Source organism: Sinohyriopsis cumingii, chromosome 1 (genome assembly GCF_028554795.1).
Source record: "Sinohyriopsis cumingii isolate HCF-2022 chromosome 1, ASM2855479v2, whole genome shotgun sequence".
Lineage (NCBI taxonomy): Eukaryota > Metazoa > Mollusca > Bivalvia > Unionida > Unionidae > Sinohyriopsis > Sinohyriopsis cumingii.
In genome coordinates, this window is record NC_142961.1 from 88325858 (window position 1) to 88345699 (window position 19842).

A 19842-nucleotide genomic window follows, 5' to 3' on the forward strand; every position below is an offset into this window, starting at 1 on the left:
TACTGTATTATTTTAAAGTGAAATCCATGACAATACCCATGTTATGTCAAGGACAGTGTTATACTGCATTATTTTAAAGTGAAATAAAAGACAATACTTATGTTATGTCAAGGATAGTGATTTACTTAAGTACTTTAGTGTGATTGATTTATTGTTATTTTTACAGCGCACCAGCCCTGTTAGGCTATTCAGTGCCATACAAAAGGTTATATGTATGATCAAAAAATGATAAAAGGTATAAAGGTACCAGCGATATCAAAACCAAACAGTTGAAAGAAGAACGATAAGATGGTTAAGGGCAATATATAAAGCTTCCCAATCAACGGGGGAATGTAAATGGTATTATATTAATAAAAACAGGTGAAAAGTTTTTGAAAACAAGGGATGGTAAAAACATTACATAAAAATGCTCAAGGTGATGGCATAAAAGTTATAGCTTAGAGTAAATGTTCACTGCTTTCAGGAACTCTATAATACAAGTGATGTTTTTTGCATCAGAAAGTTCTTTCATGTCATGCACATTTTAATAATGATCGCACGCAGGTTGCAGGTCAAAACACTCTATCATAAAGTGCTGAACAGTGAATGGTCCATTGCAAGAAATGCACTCTGGTGGGTCTTCGACAATTAGTATGTGGGAGTGGATTATATGAGTATGACCAATTTGAATTCTAGCAGTGACTACCTCCACCCTATGCATGGTTCTGTAGGAAGGAGTCCATTCTCCTAGGGTTGGCTTAATGGTGTGAAGTTTATTATTCACTGCATCATTCCATGATGCCTGCCACTTCTGACATAAGGTCTTTTTGATACTAGGTGTAAAATCAGTATACGGTATTTTAAAATCAGATGGTTCTTGGGATAGGGCCATTTTAACTGTGCAATCTGCTTTTTCATTACCTTTAATACCAACATGGTTAGGTAACCAACAGTATACGATATTGTGGGAGGTACTCAGCTTAGTATTTTTGATGAGAACACTGGTCAACAATGTACTTCAGTGTGAAATCCATGACAGAACACATTATATCAAAGACAGTGTTATACTGAGGTAATTTACTGAGGTACTTTAGTGTGAAATCCATGACAATACATATTATATCAAGGACAGTGTTTTACTGGACTTAACTGACATACCCTGGAGTGAAATCCATGACAATACACATTATATCAAGGAGTGTGTTTTACTAAGGTAATTTACTGAGGTACTTAAGTGTGAAATCCATGACCATACACATTATATCAAGGACAGCGCAGTATTGAGATTTTGTTTTAAAATGAGGAACCACTGTGTATATATAATTCATTTTTTAACCAAAACCAATGACACCCTATAAAATAAATGAATTCACAGTAGGTTAACACTACTTTGCCACTGTATGACACTGGCTGAAAAGCATTTTGGATCATTCAACATACTGAACTAAAACAGACTGAAATTTAAATATGGATTCACAGTAAATACAATGTGAATGCTGTCTACCCTGAGTGAAGGTTAACAAACTAATTATACTTCAAATAACAGAGGTATGATAAATGAAAATGGCTCACCATCTATCATTGTGGGGAAAGATGAAAAGATGAAAAGAATTAAAAATGGCTTATTTCTAGTTGAAAAATACAGTAAGAGGTTACGATACTACAAAACAACATCGAACATAATAGTAGTGACAATTGTTCCAAAGGATACTTGTACAACTATATATAGATAAAAATAGACAAACATTTTACAGCTAGAAGACTCAAAATGAGAATGACTAAAAACAACAATCATCAAGGTTATCAATGACACTTGTTTTAAATAACACTGATATTGGGAAATCATTTTGGCAGTCATGAATGGGTAAAGCATCTAATTGGAAAATCAATCAACATTTCTAGAAAGAAACTTCTGATCTTCAAGACTTTTAAAATTATTATAGCAAATGAATTATTCCTTAATAACATGTTTTCAACCTAAACAGACTGGTACATTAGAACCTGTCTTGAGAGACCAACTCTTTTGCCCAAAAATTATGGTCTCTCATAACAGATCACTATGCTACATAATCAATAACTATGTGCACTGAGAGTGCGATCTCTCAAAACAGGTGGTCTCACATAGCAATGGTCTTTCAGGACAGGTTTCACTGTACTTGTCACTTTCCAGGGGAAAAGTGAAAGTCTTCATTCAAAAGTTTGTGAGCCCTCTTTAGTTCTTCTCTCAACAAATATACAATTATTTGTATTTTTGTCCCCAATTTTTCTTTGTAATGATGATCATACCTACATTGTAAATATTTCTCCCCTCTTTGCCTTTCAATCATGATGACTCAACTTCAGTGTTAAAGTAAACAAACAATTATATATACTGGCAAATTAAAGATGCTTCACTTACCAAACTGTGGGGTCTTTAGTTGAATAGTGGGAGTCCTGACCCCTTCCCCAGTTACAGAGCGTGCTGACAACTGAATGTGGTATACAGTGTCAGGTGTTAGGTCAGTCAATTTGTATTTTGTAGATGGGGGATTAATTGTTATTTCCCCATTGAGACGCTGTTTGGAGTCATTGTAATAGAGTGTGTAACTGATGATCTTATTTGCATCTTGTGGTGCATCCCATGTTATTTCAACCTCATTGGGTGAAACAGCAGTGGCCTGAAGGTTTCTTGGTTGGAGAGGGACTGAAAGAGAAAAAATATAAATGAGATAACCAGAAGAAGAAAAAAGTGGATCAAAATATTTTATTTAAATGAGTGTTATTTTGCACACCTTAGCACGAAGAGAAATGTTTAAATACAGAAAAATTATGGAACATAAAACCAGACTAGTATCATTATATAAATAAATATTGCTTTAAAGTTTAAAAGATTTGCTTTTTAATAACATGTCTCAGATGAATGCTAAATGCCATAATTTTGCTTTTGTTCAAATATATCTATGTGCGGCATGTAAGCTTGCTGCGCCGCTGGAGTGCGATCAGAATAGCTGCGCACGTGTTAGTTGCTTGGCTGCGTCTGCACTGAATATGGCAGCTGTATTTGGGGCTACTGCATTTGCCATGTTATTTCCTAAAACACATTATGAACAAACATACAAATGAATTAGTTTCTGGTTTGAAGAAACCTAGTTCAACAAAGAAACCTGTAAAAGACACTGCAGAGGGATACAAAACATAAAATAATACAAAAACCCCAAAAAAATGGTCATAAGTGAAAAAAATCACATCTTTCTATTACAAACAGACTGTAGAGTGAATGTAAAAAAAATAATATATATATAAGGTTGTGTACTTAAAGGTATCTTATTTCCAACAAAATTCATGGTAAATAAAAATGATTTTATGCCAACACAGTGACGCTATTATACTTTTCGCAAAAACAGAAGAATAAAAATCCACCAAGAAGAAAAATGTGATATCTGCACTTAAAAAAAATTTGAACATAATTTGAGTACTGAAAGTACTAAACATTGTGTACAAAACTTATTTAGTGAAAAACATTATGAACATTACTCCTTCAAGCTATTATAAAAATCTTCAACTTAAACTGGCTAAACTTGTGAAATATCTTAGCATCACATGATGGAAAAATTCTTGGTGTTCCGATGAAAAATAAAAGCAGTAAATAAAATCATCTGAAGCTCTATACACAGCCTGTGGGAGAAATGTGAAACAAAATGTGAAACAAAATCTGAAACAAATGTAATGCTATTCCCTAAGACAGAAATGGCTTCACAAAATGATTGTATAATTTGTAATTTGTTTCATATTTTAAAATAACACTTGAGTTTCATACATTGATAGAAACTCTGACAGTCAAAGAGCTCTTACTGCTGGGTTGAACATCTTACCATATTCCAATTATAGATTTCATCATGCTGGTGATCCAATGAAGCTAACAAGGACAAGAATGTTATAAAACCATTTCCGAGTTGGTGGAGAAAAATTAATCTCATATTAATTAATTAAAGATCACTGAAGTATATTTTGCAAATTGTTTTGACAATCTTTCAACAATTATGTTAATTTTGAAAATTTAACATCCACGCCCATGAGGTAAATTAAACAATATCCATTTCTTGACAGTTCAAGCCCTTTTCCAGAAAAACTGAGAGTAATTTTCCTTCACAGCATTTTCTTATATTCTAATGAATCAAATGAAAAATACAAATAGGAATGAAATAGAAAATCGATTGCTCATCAGTCAATTCAAATATACTTAACGGTGTATACTGTGGTTACTCACTTATAAGTACAGTCCAACACCTCAGACCCATATCTGCCATCACATAATGTGCCAGCAGATCTGATTCACTGAAGTTTATTTGGAGTAATTAGCAGAACAAACAACAAGGACTCTGATCTTCTGGCACATCATGCAATGGCAGACATGGGTTTATATTGTTTACAGTTGAACCAGACTTATAAGCGAGTACACCATATGTAATACATCAGAATCAAAGAACACTTTTCATACATATCTTTTCTGACCATTTGAACAAAATGCTTAATGATCCTAAATTACATATGATGAAATATAATATTGTGTACAAATTATAATCATAAAATTCCAGAAATTATACCATGCTGGTTTTGATTTTCTATCTCACCTGACTTACCACATTTCTCAATATAAATGATCAATGTCAACTGACAGAGATATTAATATGACAAACTGTACATCTGAAAAGTCATATGTTTTCTGGTAAGTTGGGTCCAACTACAAAAATCATAGACCCTGACAGACCAGCACATAATGCATCAACAGATCAGGGTCTATGTTGCTTGTTCTAATGATTACTTCTAACAAAGTGCACAGACACAGATCTGCTAGTGTATTATGTGAAAGCAGATATGGGTCTACAAATTTTGCACTTGGACTTGTAGACAGTACTTGTAAAACAGAATGAATGCTGCAACTTGGCTTACCTAGTCTGCCTGAATGATGGAATGTGAAAAGAAAAGAAAACAGAGTTACCAAAAAATATTTGCAGAATTATATTCCTTACATGATTTTCATGTCAGATATATCATTATACACAAAAACCTTTTGACATGACATTTTCAGATTTATAAAGACTTTAAATAAACCAAATTCTCTTTTATTGTCTGTAGCATGTCATCTTCATGGATATCACAAGAAGAAGTAGAAAATATGAATAAAATTTGACTTGTAAGCAAGAAACATCACTGACTATTAAAACTTGTTTACATCTGTATGTTTTTATAAATTGATGACTATTTTCTGTGTAGCCACTATTTTTCATGGAGTATCTATTTTCATGTTGCTACACACCATGAATTGAAAGACCCAATAAGGTTTTTATCTTTTTGTGCAAACAAACAAGACCCCTTCTAAAACTGAGGGATATAAGTACTGACAAAAATGTACTGGGGTGAGAGTGGGATAAACTAATTTTAATGATGTAATGTTTACCTGTTGCTATTGTGTAGCTGGTAATTTTCTAGGCAGACAATACCCCGACCTTATGATGAGATTACATCCTCCCATTATGGTAAACCAGAAGATTTAAGAACACGAGATCACCTTCCCCATGCACACTGTCCTTTGTCCGTTTTAGGACGCAACCTTAACTAGTGAGACAGTGTGGGATGAGATGAGGGAAATCAAGCAATAGCAACATGTAAGTATTATTTCATTTAAATTAATTTTACCCCACCAAAAAACTACATTTTAATACCAGTAAAACAAAACTTGTTGCTATTGCATAGACAAGTTTGTCAGTTTAATGGGAGGCTGATGTTCCCACAATTGGGCTCTAGAATAGAAGACTGATGCCTGCTACGATCCACATGGGTCAGTTTTTGAGTTATGACAACTGGATCCAAAGACAGGCCTGACAGGTTTCCATGGCTTCAACCTCCAAAGTTTAATTTCATGACTGAAAGGTCCCTCTCAGGAATGGACTCTCAGCTCTCCTCATAGGAAATGCAATGCACCACAAACAGTGGAAGCTGAAAGATCAGCCAAATCACTAAAAGGTAGAAAAAGACATTTCCTACTCTTTCTGCTCCATCTAAAAGCTGCCAAATATATGGATAAAGCTTTAACTGGACATAAATTCTGGGTCATTTCCAGCACAGATATAACTGAGACCCCAGGGGATCTCAGTCAGAAGTGGAGCATTGATGGATACTAGTGTTTCCTAAAAATTTTGTTGGCCAAAGGAAAGGAGCTGACCCTTAATTCCATGGAACCTCGTACAGCATGGCTCTATGGATAAGCACTGAAGCTCGCTGTTATCATCATGTAGACACTAAGGAGAGCAAGAAAGCAGGCTGGAGGGTTAGATTCTCAATGGAACCTTCACTCTATTGTTCACAAGTGTTTTAGTTAGAGACTGCAAGATCCAAGAGAGAATCTATCTGGACATTAATGAGCAAGACAAAGTCTTGAGCACTGTTTCTCTTCAAAAAGGGAAGAGAAGAAATCAGCCACTGCTGACAGAAGGACACAGAAGGACAACTAGCACTGACATGTTTCCTATTGCATCAATCCCCGAAGATTCTTGGCAACTTCTCAATATCATTTTAGATGAGCCAAAGGAAAAACTAGAGAGAATTTGTGAACTGTTTGTTTGGGGAGAGAACCTGCGCTATTGCAGGAGGTCCTTTAGCTGGATTACATCCAGGGATGGTTGACCAGCCAGACGAGAAGATCACTAAACCACAATTGTTGAGTCTATGGAGGGTCTAACGCAATGAACTAACCAGTGGAGTTCCTTACTTGTGATGTACCAATTTGAAGCTCCATAAGGGTGGGTTGCCATTTGTGAACAGAAGATCCCACTTCAGGCTGAAAGTCCTCTGGGTGGCAACTGGGGAAACCAAAAAATGCTAGTCACAGACAAGTCCACCAATGGTTTCCCTCCAAACTGGAACATGGAATCAACTATTGACCAGTGTAGGGACCATTCGATGAGAACTATCTTCACCTTCCTGTACAGACTATAATCCAAAATATCTTTTTATGAAGAATGTAGCTAGTTCAGAGGGTAATCTCTTCCAAAGGAATCTGCAAAGAGAGTTACAAACTTCAGTACAAACAGACGGGGCATATGTGCCTCCTTGTCTGAGGTACACTGCCATTGATGTATCATCATCAGAGGCCATATTGCTGCAAACTCTAATTTTATTGATGCACCCTTGAATGACAAGGTCATAAGAGAAAGATGTAGGGCCAAGGCTCAGACCATCGACCTCGCTACCCTGTGGCCAAGATCCTGATGGCAATGGCTTCATGCAGGGATGGGCCAATAGCTTCCATGCAGCATGTTTTCATTATTCATGACAAAATAGTTAAAAATATATCCTTTTTTCTCAAAATAGTCATATCTGTCACTTGTTTTGTGTCTGAAATTTTTCAAGTCCATTAAATATGTTCTTATTTGTTGAGTAAGTGTGTTTCATTTTTACTGGCCCTCTCAAATAAATATCTTGCCCTGGCATTTGCATCCCACTCAAAGTTTCTCTGCCTATTATATCATCAGTGTGGCTAGAAAATTGCAGGCTTCAATTTTAACACTTCCTATTTTTATAAATAGGCTCCATAATAATGTTGGTACGATGTATTTCACAGTATCAGCTTTAGAGTAAGTGGAATTCCACTTTAGTTAGTTTTTACATTACAACTTACACAACAATTAACATGCACATAAGAGATTCATTAGGTACTGCACATTTAAATGGGAGGAGGGCAAAGCAATGATTTTCTTTTGAGCTGAAATATTTTCTTTTCTCTTATCACAAGATAATTCATATTTCCAAATAATATCACGGTTATATTATTTCTGCTATTTTGCTCCAAATCAACTACTGACAGACAAATGAAACCAAACAGTGTCAGGTCCCTTTCCCACAACATTAAATTGTTACCCCCTGATATAATTAATGTATACTGTGATGTGTATCACAATATGTTCAGTACACTTGTTCACTGTACTCATAGGTAGGTAGGGCAGTAGGTAGGTGGGCAGTTGGGAAGGTGGGTAGGTATGTCCAATTAGTTAATTATTCTTGCATGAAAAAAAGAATTAACATAAATAATAACATGAAAAAATAGCGGCTGTTCTGATGAAAATGAATTCATAAATGTTCATTTCTTTCATTTATGTTACATTTGGTTATTTTCTATACTCTTATCTTCATAAGCACTAAATATTACTGAATTGTTTTAGAAAATCCTGTTAAATCTTCATTTTTTATGATAAACCAATTTTGCTGGATTCTGTACTTCCTAAAAACTGCCAATTTAAAGACCCAATGAAAAACTGTCTTTTTGTGGAAGCAGTCAGACTGCTTCTTTAATCCTAGAATTAAAAGTACTTAAAGTTATAATTTGAAAAACCATGAAAAGTGGACATCCCCAAAAATAAATGAATTCATATAAAGGGACTATTTGATATTCATGGTGGGCCTAGGATTTTATTTTGAAGAAAATTTCTGGCTGCCAAACAGCCTGAAAAAAAATACTGACAGAAGAAAAAGAACCAATTCTTTCCATAATATTAGCTGAAAAAATAAAATTATCTTGAGATAACAGAAAAGAAATCATGGTTTGAAAAGAAATCCAAGCTTTAAAACCCACTCCCATTAAATGGCTGGTTCCTAAATCAAATCCATTTGCTAAATTCACTTAACTCATTTGTATCTATGAACCACATGTCATTATGAATGTCATACAAGTAAAAAAAACTCTATGCTTCTGCAATGAAACTGATGGATTTTTTTTTTGGTCTTTCCATTGCTTGCTGTACTATCATCTCATGAAATCCTTTGAAATCACTCTTCAGTGTAGTCTGTAACTGTCTTCAAGCGTGATCTTAATTCAAAATTCTGAGATCTTTTATGTTACCTCTCAAACATCTTCACTCACTGCCTACCTTCAGACTGGAAAAGGCACACTAATGAATACACTTAATTTTTTGATGAAGTAGTTTGTACATTTTCATAGTCTGGTCTAAATACATGTTGTAAAATGGTTGTGTTTGGCCATTACTGAGTGCCACAGAGTCTAAATACATGTTGTAAAATGGTTGTGTTTGGCCATTATTGAGTGCCACAGAGTGACAAAGGAAGCAGACAGTATGTTGGTGTACAGGTTGTTGCTGTTTGGGGTTTAACATGATTTCTCAGCACAAGATAGGCAATACATGGCAGCCAGTATAATTGGTGGTGGAAGCATTGCAGAAAACACCAGTAACAACCATTGACTCACGCAAAGCTACTGGCAGCTTTCTCACATACCCACATCGGCTGAGCCTGAGACTAGATCTCATATGGATAGAAGTGACATGGCAGTAATCAGTAAAGGAGAGTGCTTTAGACCACTCGGTTACCCAGGGCCCCATGGTGTTGTATAGGTTGTTTTGAATGCAATAGGGTAAAGCTTTCAAACACACCAGCAACCATTAAAATATATGATCATTAGTAACTTCCCATAATCACAGCAAGAATATTTTAAGTGTTCGAAATTTTTGGCAATACCACGCAACCTTCATCAGAAACTAATGCTGATCAAGTGATATATAATGGTCACATGATACAAGAAGATTGGTGTAAATGGGTGGTAATTCAAAAAAACCTGGTCTCTGTTGAGTGTTGACCTCTGCTGTCATATTTCAATTGCCTCTTTCACCTTCCTTTTCCATATGTTGTCCTAATGTGATGACCTTGGTCTAATTGGGAACAATGGAATGTCCCATATTGCTACAATGTTCATGTATGACTTGTAGCATTACAAGTTTCGATAATCTCTGTGAAATGTATATCTTCTGTGGAAATATTGTACATGTAACATTATAAGTTTCCATAATCTCTGTGCAATTTACAACAAAGAGAAAAATAGTTCATGTTATGGACACTGCATGCACAGCCAATATCCAAACAATTCAACAGATAAATTACTATGACCTTTTTACCTTCGACTTTTTATTGCAATTTTCTACAAGAGATCTTTGATTTTTCTATAAGCACACAGAATTACTAAGCTGACAGTCCTCTGGTACAAAGGAAAAAGGTCAGGTTTGATTTGGTTTGGTTTCATGGTATAAAAACACAAGTAGGCAGTTTAATGTAAAGATAATTGGAGTCATTGAGTGCCTTGCACATGGACACATCATGCTAACTGGCCTGTGCTGACCTGAAGGTAGGATTCCAACCCACACCCTTTCAGTTGTGAGTCTAGCATGCTAACCACTCATTCACCACAACTGACATCTGTTGACAATAGTCCTCCTATGTGATGCAAGAGGGTGCATCATAACAGATGCATATGCTCACAACAAACACCACACTTATCATTGTAAAGTATCAACCTACTGCAAACACAATCAACCCAGATCTGCCTTGTATTATGCATCTGTAAATAAGGTTAACAATGTCTATTTGTATTGGTTTTCCAGGAAATAGCATAGATCCTAATATGCCACTGCACAGTGCACCAACAGACATGGGTCTATAAATATCATTTCTCATTGGATTTCCTGATACAGTATAGTGCTGCCATTGGCTTTTGTACAGCTACCAATAAGGGTCAACAATGTTCATTCTCAATGGACTTCTAGGATGCAGTGTAACTTTGCAACTGCATTGTGCACCTTCAGATAAGGGTCCAAAATGTTCAATAGATTTCCAGGAAACAGCATAGTCCTGCCATTTCATGCACCTGCAGATAAGGGTAAAACTATTCACTGGATTTCTAGGATATAGCATAGTCCTGCCATTTCATGCACCTGCAGATAAGGGTGAACACTATTCACTGGATTTCCAGGAAACAGCATAGTCCTGCCATTTCATGCACCTGCAGATAAGGGTAAAACTATTCACTGGATTTCTAGGATATAGCATAGTCCTGCCATTTCATGCACCTGCAGATAAGGGTGAACACTATTCACTGGATTTCCAGGAAACAGCATAGTCCTGCCATTGTATGCACCTGCAGATAAGGGTAAAACTATTCACTGGATTTCTAGTATATAGCATAGTCCTGCCATTTTATGCACCTGCAGATAAGGGTAAACACTATTCACTGGATTTCCAGGAAACAGCATAGTCCTGCCATCTGATACACATGCAGATAAGGGTAAACAATATTCACTGGATTTCCAGGAAATAGCATAGTCCTGGTATTTCATGCACCTGCAGATAAGGGTAAACAATATTTACTGGATTTCCAGGAAATAGCATAGTCCTGCCATTTCATGCACCTGTAGATAAGGGTAAACAATATTCACTGGATTTCCAGGAAATAGCGTAGTCCTGCCAATTCATGTACCTGCATATATGGGTCTTCCACAATGTTCAATCTCTCTGGATTTCCAAGAAACATAGTTTCAGATCTGCCATTTCATTGTGCACCATGAGACAAGGACTTACAATATTCAATCTCTCTGAGTTTCCAGGAAACATCTGTTGTTCTTGTTGTTGTCGTTATGGGATTTAACATCATTTTTCAGCACAAGATAGGCTATACATGACAGCCAGTATAACTGGTGGAGGAGGAACCTGGGAAAACTCCAGAATGACCAATAGGATGTTACTAGTAAGCTTTCTCAGGAATCCACATTGGCTGGACAGAGACTCGAACCCATGTAGAGATGAGGTAGCAGTGATCTGTAACTGTGAGTGCTTAAGACCACTCTGTCGCTCCAGGAAACAGTACAGAAACTGATCTGCAGATGCACAATGGGATGGCAGATCTGTTTCTAAGCTTGTTCGAGTTGCATGTACTTTATACATAAATGTATATCAAATTATAACAGTTATGTCTATCTTTTTTTTATAATAATCCTTTCATAGTGAAACATATGTACTAAAATAAAATTTATAATAGTTTTCACAGGTTAAACATTTCTACTTCTAAAATTTAATTTTTTAATAACAGGTAAATTTAACTCAAGAGAAACAACATAATTACAATTCAATCTTATATATTTTCTTTAAAAAACCCAATAAGATATCTTTACAAAAGAAAGAGATTAGTTTTGACAAGCCTGAGAAAAAACAATTAGGAAAGATTTGTGCAAGATCATGGGATTAGAAAAAAAATGACAAAGCTAAAGGTAGATCGAATGGCATCTCTAGTGAGAGATCTGTGCATCAGTAGAGAAAGCTGAAACAAAAACATTTATCAGAGAGAATCAACCAATGTCATGTAAATCTGAAAATAAGAGACTAATTAATGTCAGATGTACTGAGTTTATAAGCCATTCCAGAGCATGCGAACATGGCGCAAAATTGCGCTGACATATGGTATTCAAGTTGAACTCAAGTGCAAGATGCAAACATTACTAGTAATGATGAAACAAGGAGAACTGCAAGTAGTGAAACATCATTTCTATATAAAAAAAAGTAATGGAACATAGATCTGAGATGATAAAAATAAACATAATAGTTGTAAAAATAACAATTCTCTGGAAACATCCCCAGGTGCTGCAATAAAAATTCAGAGATGACATGCAATGGGGTTGATAAAAGATTAATTGAGCAGCGACAGTAGCTGCAAGGGGGAATTCCCCTCATTGCAGATGTGGCAAATTCAAATCATGAAAGAGAGATAGATAGGTAGCCATCAGATGGTCCTTGCCACCATTGTAACTTACCACCGAAGGTATCTGATGCTGGAATGATATCAACATGTTTTGCTAAATAAAGGAAAATTGTCTTTCCTTTTTTCCTAAATATTTTAATAGCATCTGAAATCCACATTTTTAGAATCACAGAAGTTTTACTGTTACTTGAAATGAATTGCCAGGCAGAAAACTTGTAAATTCTGGAAATATAAAATTTAATAAATTCTAATGAATTTTATTTCTAAAAATCTGTTTCTGTAAGAGTCTAAAAGCACTCTGGTATTTTCTCAATGTTTCTAAAAAATCTGATGTTTTGAATAATTTTTTTAAATAATCTGAGAAAATTTCTAAGTAAATGCTGCATTCTTTATATATAATGAAAAAAATGTTAAATTTATGCTTTTGGGGGAAAAATTATGGAAGCTAATGAATTTTTGCAATCAATTCAAATTTAGGCAGCAAACACGAGGAAAATCCCCAAGACAAAAAAAAAATAAAATATATTCACACTTACCACCTATCCTCACTTAAAAGTCAAGTCCAGCTGCAAACAACACAGACCTTGAGCTGATGTTGCATAATGCACTTGCTGATTAGAGTCTATTTTACTTGTTTTACTGATTATACCTAACAAACTGTAAAGACATGCGGGTGCATTATGTGACGTAGGGCTCGATCTATGCAACTTGCATTTTGTTATGTATATTTTATTGGTATTATTTGTTGGCTTTTCTTAATCATTATATGTTATGTACATATGTATTTTTTACTAGACTTTGTCCAAAATCAAGGTCATGGTGTACCTAATCAGCAACATTTATTTTTAAAACAATGTAATATATAGCTAATATTTCTCAATGAATGAGATTAAATATTCAGATCATTATTAATGGTAAATATGTTTACTTGAATATAAGCCCAGGACATTAAGTTTTTCACTATGAAATTACTAAACTTGTTGACAAATTTGAATATTTTATAGGAGACTGACATACATCTTGGCTCTATTATTGTGTCTTAGCTTTTTGTATGTTGTTTACTTGAAAAATTACTCATTCTTGCCCTTTGATCTGAAGCAAAATCATTATTTTTGTTGTGTTCAGTTTTTAGATTGTGAAGAATTATTTATTCAAATTATTATTCACTGGAATTACAAAGTGCTCAATAATATTCTTGGACAAAAACTTCCAATTTGGAATTATAGTGAATTCAACAAGGACATTTTGGATTATGTTACTGCAATACATCAAAAGACAGCACATCATCGCACTCCAGGCAAATGGCACATTAGTATGTTCAAGATTACAGGACATCAGCACATTCGATATCAGAATTATTTGGAAACCACAGGAATTCAGTTGGAACTTCATACATTAGGACTTGTGATGGAAATTTTAGAACTATTTGGGATTTGATTCAAACCTATTGTAAGTTCTCTTTAAATTTCCACTTTGCATTCTAAGGAAATAAATTATTTGTTGAATTTTACAAAACTTGTTGCTTTCACTCTTTTCAGTTACTTGGTTTAAGACCATAAAGTCATACAATTTGGACTCAACTTATAAGTGAGTATAGCTGGTACATCATTTAAAAGTAAACACAACAATCTTAAATTGATTTATCCTTAAATTATAAAAAAAAGCAGGAGCAATAAAGAACAAATTAGCAAACTAGTAAAATTACAACCCATTTATATTCTGATCTATCCCCCAATAATAAAGTTAACTTTTCAAAATATGAATTCAAACAAATGAAACTCTCTACAGGGCAGGCAGCACTTGACTTGAAGCTAAGAACTGAAATGAAGGGATATATTAAACTGAAAGTCCACCCATCATGCACTATCCTTGAACAAACTGTCAAAATGATGAATGTGCTATATAAACAGACTCTCAACCCCCTCACAACTGATATCATAATTACAACCGGAAACAGAACAAGAGTTCCTTGAAAGACTGAAGCTCTACTGGTCAAAAAGAATTTCCAGGAATCCTGGGTAAGACCATTTTTACCTTTTTATAAGTGCCAAGTGTTAAAATTGTCTCATGTTTTTATTTTTAGCAATACAAAGATTTTCAAATCAGCAACTGTGCCAGCCAAATTGGATGTAACACTGGCAGTATTTTCATTTTGGACCAGATCATGTCAATATAGTCATCCATTCAAGAATAGTAGTGATAAAATGATTGTCAGATTTTACAAATGGACCTCATAGCAGCCATATTGGACGCTGACTGGCACCATTTTAACCGAGAGCCAGCTAGACATCATAAGTTTTCTTCTGGTGGAAGCCTATATTGATATGACACTCCACTGAGGAGTAGTAGCAATGATAACAATTTCGAAAGTGGCCATATTGGAAGGACATTATTCTCATTTAGGTTAATTCAATATTGCAGAAAGTCATTTGATGAAAATTTCTGTGAAAATTGCATGTCAATTTGACTTTCCATTCAGGAGAAGTAGTGACAAGATTTTCAAAATGGCTACCATAGTGGCTGCATTGGATGACAGATTGGCAAAATTTTAATTTATAACCAACTAGGCATTATATTAAGTCTTCCAGTGAAAACCCCCATACAGAAGCAGTAGCAGTAACAAGGTTTTCAAGATGGCTGATATGGCATAGAGACTAGCATCAGAGTCGTTTTCATTTGGGACCAACTAGATATCAAAAAAGTCTTTTACTGAAAACCCATTTTGATATGACCATCCATTCTGGAGTGGAAGCAATAAAATGATTTTAAAGATGTCCACTGTGTTGGCCATATTGGATGTCCAAGTGGCATTATTTTTTGTTTAGGACCAGCCAGATATTCTAACAGAGCTTTTGGTTTAACTCCATGTTGACATGACTTTCTGTTGTGTTCAAGATGGCCACTGCGGTGGCCATAATGGATGTCAAACCAATTCCATTTTTCATTTAAAAGTAGCTTAGGAGTAGAAATAACAAGCTTTTGTTAATGGATGGGACGATAGACAAAAGATAACAGCCCTCCCATAAGCTATTCTGGTCTATGACCGATATAATTATACATTATGACATGATTAATATTACTCACAAAATGTACTGTAAACAGTTTTGTAATCTTTTTTACAGCACAGTGTCAGAGTTTTGAAAATCTTTTATCATGTACCTTTCCAATATTTTATATACCTACTGATTGTAAGGAAAATAAAAATGTAAAGTTTCAAAAGGAATTCAAATGGTTACCTTAAAGCAAATGAACATGACTCAAATAAAAATAAAATGATAGGCAGTCTCTATAAAGGATGATCAACAGTCAACAGTAAAATATTATCAAAACTGCAATAAAAATTAAAAATCTAAATAACACAACATTATAATATTTCTGATACAAACATGACACTTAACACTAATATGCTATGTGCTTTTTATCCTACTCTACAATCAAATTTTAGAAAATTATTGAGCATTCTCCAGGGATTTCGCAGTGTAACCATGGAAACAGCAGCACAAATTCGCACAAGTGGTTGAATAAGTTTGCATGCTTATTGCACTGACGCAGTACTGTTGTGGCATGAGGGTGACAAAAATATTACATTTCAATGGGCATGCTAACGCAAGACATGCGCTTTTTGTGCAAACTGCTTCATGCGCATATTTCTCTTCATGCAAAACTGCTTGCAGTTCAACAGTACAAAAACTATAGTTTTGTCAGTCCCAGTGATAGCACACTTGCTGGAAGTTGGCACATTAATTCCGTTTTCAAAAAGTCATCTCCTGGTTGTGAATTCTGGCAATAATGAAAGCCCCATTTTATCTGAATTTTAACAAATTTAATCTATTTTTATGTGTGCTTTCACCCCCTCTCATTCAGTATAGCTTTAGAATGTCACATGAACAGCCATTATTTGTAATGAAAAACTAGCACCATACTGTTTGAAAAATAGTTATGGAATGATGATCTTACTGACCCTCTTACAAAAATACAAATACACATATCACTCCACACATGAGGAATAGTCATACAAATACACATATCACTCCACACATGAGGAATAGTCATACAAATACACATATCACTCCACACATGAGGAATAGTCATACAAATACACATATCACTCCACACATGAGGAATAGTCATACAAATATACATATCACTCCACACATGAGGAATAGTCATTCAAATACATGTCACTCCACATATGAGGAATAGTCATTCAAATACATATGTCACTCCACACATGAGGAATAGTCATTCAAATACACATATCACTCCACACATGAGGAATAGTCATACAAATACACATATCACTCCACACATGAGGAATAGTCATTCAAATACACATATCACTCCACACATGAGGAATAGTCATACAAATACACATATCACTCCACACATGAGGAATAGTCATTCAAATACACATATCACTCCACACATGAGGAATAGTCATACAAATACACATATCACTCCACACATGAGGAATAGTCATTCAAATACACATATCACTCCACACATGAGGAATAGTCATTCAAATACACATATCACTCCACACATGAGGAATAGTCATTCAAATACACATATCACTCCACACATGAGGAATAGTCATTCAAATACACATATCACTCCACACATGAGGAATAGTCATTCAAATACACATATCACTCCACACATGAGGAATAGTCATTCAAATACATATGTCACTCCACACATGTGAAATAGTCGCACAAATATAATAAACCTTGAATTCCATAAATGTCAGGAGTTCCTGTGCTTAAATTGGTAAACAGTAGGGCCAGTAAATGTTAGGACTTCCCATGACTAAGTCAGTATACAGTAGGACCAGTAAATGTCAGGTCTTCCCATGATTAGGATGGTAGAAAGTAGGACCATTAAAAGTCAGGACTTCTCATGATTAAGTCAGTACAAAGCAGGACCAGTGGTTTCAAAAATCTTCTAATCCTCCAAGATTATTACTAGCTAGCCCCCCCCTCGAAATATGCTACTTTCAAGCAACAATTTAACTGATTCTTGTGAATCAGTTAGTTATAACTTGCACTTCTTTGTGGCAAATAACAATGCATTCAGCTGCATCATGGAAACTGAATTAAATGGGGATGGCTAACAAAATGTATAGATGCCATAAAGACAACCAAACTCTAAAATGTACTAGTCCTTTATGTAATTTCCTAGCCTGAGGTTAGTGGACTGGTGATAATCTTTAACCCTGCATTTTACAATACACTGCATGCCAACTTCTAACAAAATAGTGCCACCCCTGGAGTCAGTGTCATGAATACCCTGACATTATGACCTATATTAGCACTAAGAATAAAAATGTTCAAAGTTAAAAAGTATAAGTAACGACTATATTTTATACACAAGAAGTATTATTCTTTAAATTTAAAACTGATCTTGCATTTTCTTTATAAAAAAAGTCCTTTTAGCAATAATAATTATTGCTAAATCTAGCTTTTCCTGTGCTGGATCTCCAAATCCTGGCACAAAATTGCAGAAAAATACCATGAACAGTACATTAGATGTCTTGTCTGCCCCATCTTCATAATGGTCATCTAAATAGATTCTAGTAAAGCATGGCAGACTCTAGTGATAACTGACCAGCAGATCCCAATGAAATGGATTTTGATCAAGGCATGCAGTATAGAACTAAACTTACTTTGCAGAAACTATTTGTTCATTTATTAATCTTACCATGACCTTTGATCTTTTGACCATAAAATTGGTGTTTTTCTTACCTTAAGTGAAAGCCCTCCACAAAATTTGGTCATGGAAATTAATTTAAAACAGAAGTTATTCTGCAGAACCCATTTTTCTTTGATTCACAATTACCCAGACGTTTCACTTTTTGAGACCAAAATCAAAAGGCTTATATATTACCTTCAGTGCAAGTCCTCCACAAACTTGGTCAAGGAACACGGTCTAGAACTAGTTATTATGCACATATATATATTTTTTCCCTCAGGCACTGGGACCATGATCTTTGATGGTTTTAATACACAAACCAACTGGGTGCTTTCTTGTCCAAAGTGTAACCCATGCACAAACTGGTGAGGGTATATGGTCAACAAGTAAACCTTTTTTCAGTTTTCCAGTCACAGTATCATTAAATGTTTATATTTTGACCCCAAAATTAATAGGCTCCTTCCTTACCCAAGTACATACCATTCACAAAGTCTGGTTCATGTCTGTGAACTAATGTAACTGTGAAGAAACAAGTTTTCTCCTTTCATGCAGTGACCTTGACCTTTTGACTTAAAAGTTAATAGGTTTCTTCTTAAGTCAAGTGCAAGCCATCCACAAAGTTTGGTAAAGGTAGATCATATAAAACCAAAGCTATTGTTCAGAAATCAAAATAGTAATGTGCATGGATGGATATGTCAAAACATTATATGCTCTGCCTTTCAGCAGGCATATAAAAATCAAAAAGGTAATGTAAAATGTTCAATTAGTTTGTAAAAAATAAAATGAAGAAAGTTCAGAACAAAACCAGCTCTGGAGAAAAACATCTAGTGGCAGAATATTTGTTTAAGTCTGACTTCATTTTGCATTAGTGTCATACTTATAAAGTCAATAATCAGTGATATTAGCATTTACTAAAGCTGAACTGTCAGTGTCATCCAGATCCTATTAACTTTTATATGTAGCCTCATTGAGAAGTCTTGATGCCAAATTTTTTATAATTCAACATTTTGAAATGTTCTGAATTGTAACAAAATGACAAGGGAAAGTTACTTTAATTATACAAGTATTTTCAGTACTGTAAGATGACCAGAACATGGGAAAAGCCTAATAAAATAGTCAAAAAAAAGGAATGGGTAGGCTCTCATCAAAGATATACTTGTTTTGAAATGGAAGTGGGCATGTCATTGGAATCAATACAAGTTTTCATTCTCGTTCAAGCCATACTAAGACCACAGAACAAAGTCACTTACCTCCTTGAGTTGTAAGGACTTGAATGGTTTCTGAGAGAGGTCCCTGGCCCATGTTTGAGAATGCCAGCATGCTGAGTGTGTAGGTGCGATTTGGCTCAAGACTGCTGATAGTGGTCGTCTTAGTGCCACTATTCACATCCTGGGTGTCCCAGAGCACTATAGGTAAATCAGGTTTCAGGGTGTAGAAAATCTTGTAACCCTGCACAGGAGAAAAGGAACAATTACAGTATATAACGCTTACAATGACAGTATACAACGCTTACAATGACAGTATATAACACTTACAATGACAGTATACAATGCTTACAATGACAGTACCGGTATATAACACTTACAATGACAGTATATAAC

The 19842-nt window shown here is 35.0% G+C and overlaps 1 protein-coding gene across 11 annotated transcripts in view; it reads right to left on the minus strand.

The window, feature by feature from the left end:
- LOC149807303 (receptor-type tyrosine-protein phosphatase delta-like) overlaps positions 1–19842 on the minus strand; it is a 434670-nt gene that overhangs the window by 87784 nt on the left and 327044 nt on the right. For all 11 annotated transcript variants that reach the window (XM_089965081.1, XM_089965090.1, XM_089965151.1 and 8 more), the window contains 2 exons: positions 19492–19690; positions 2378–2662 (listed from right to left, as the gene is read on the minus strand). In XM_089965081.1, coding sequence (XP_089821207.1) covers positions 2378–2662; positions 19492–19690 — 484 coding nt within the window. The remainder of the gene's footprint in view (positions 1–2377; positions 2663–19491; positions 19691–19842) is intronic.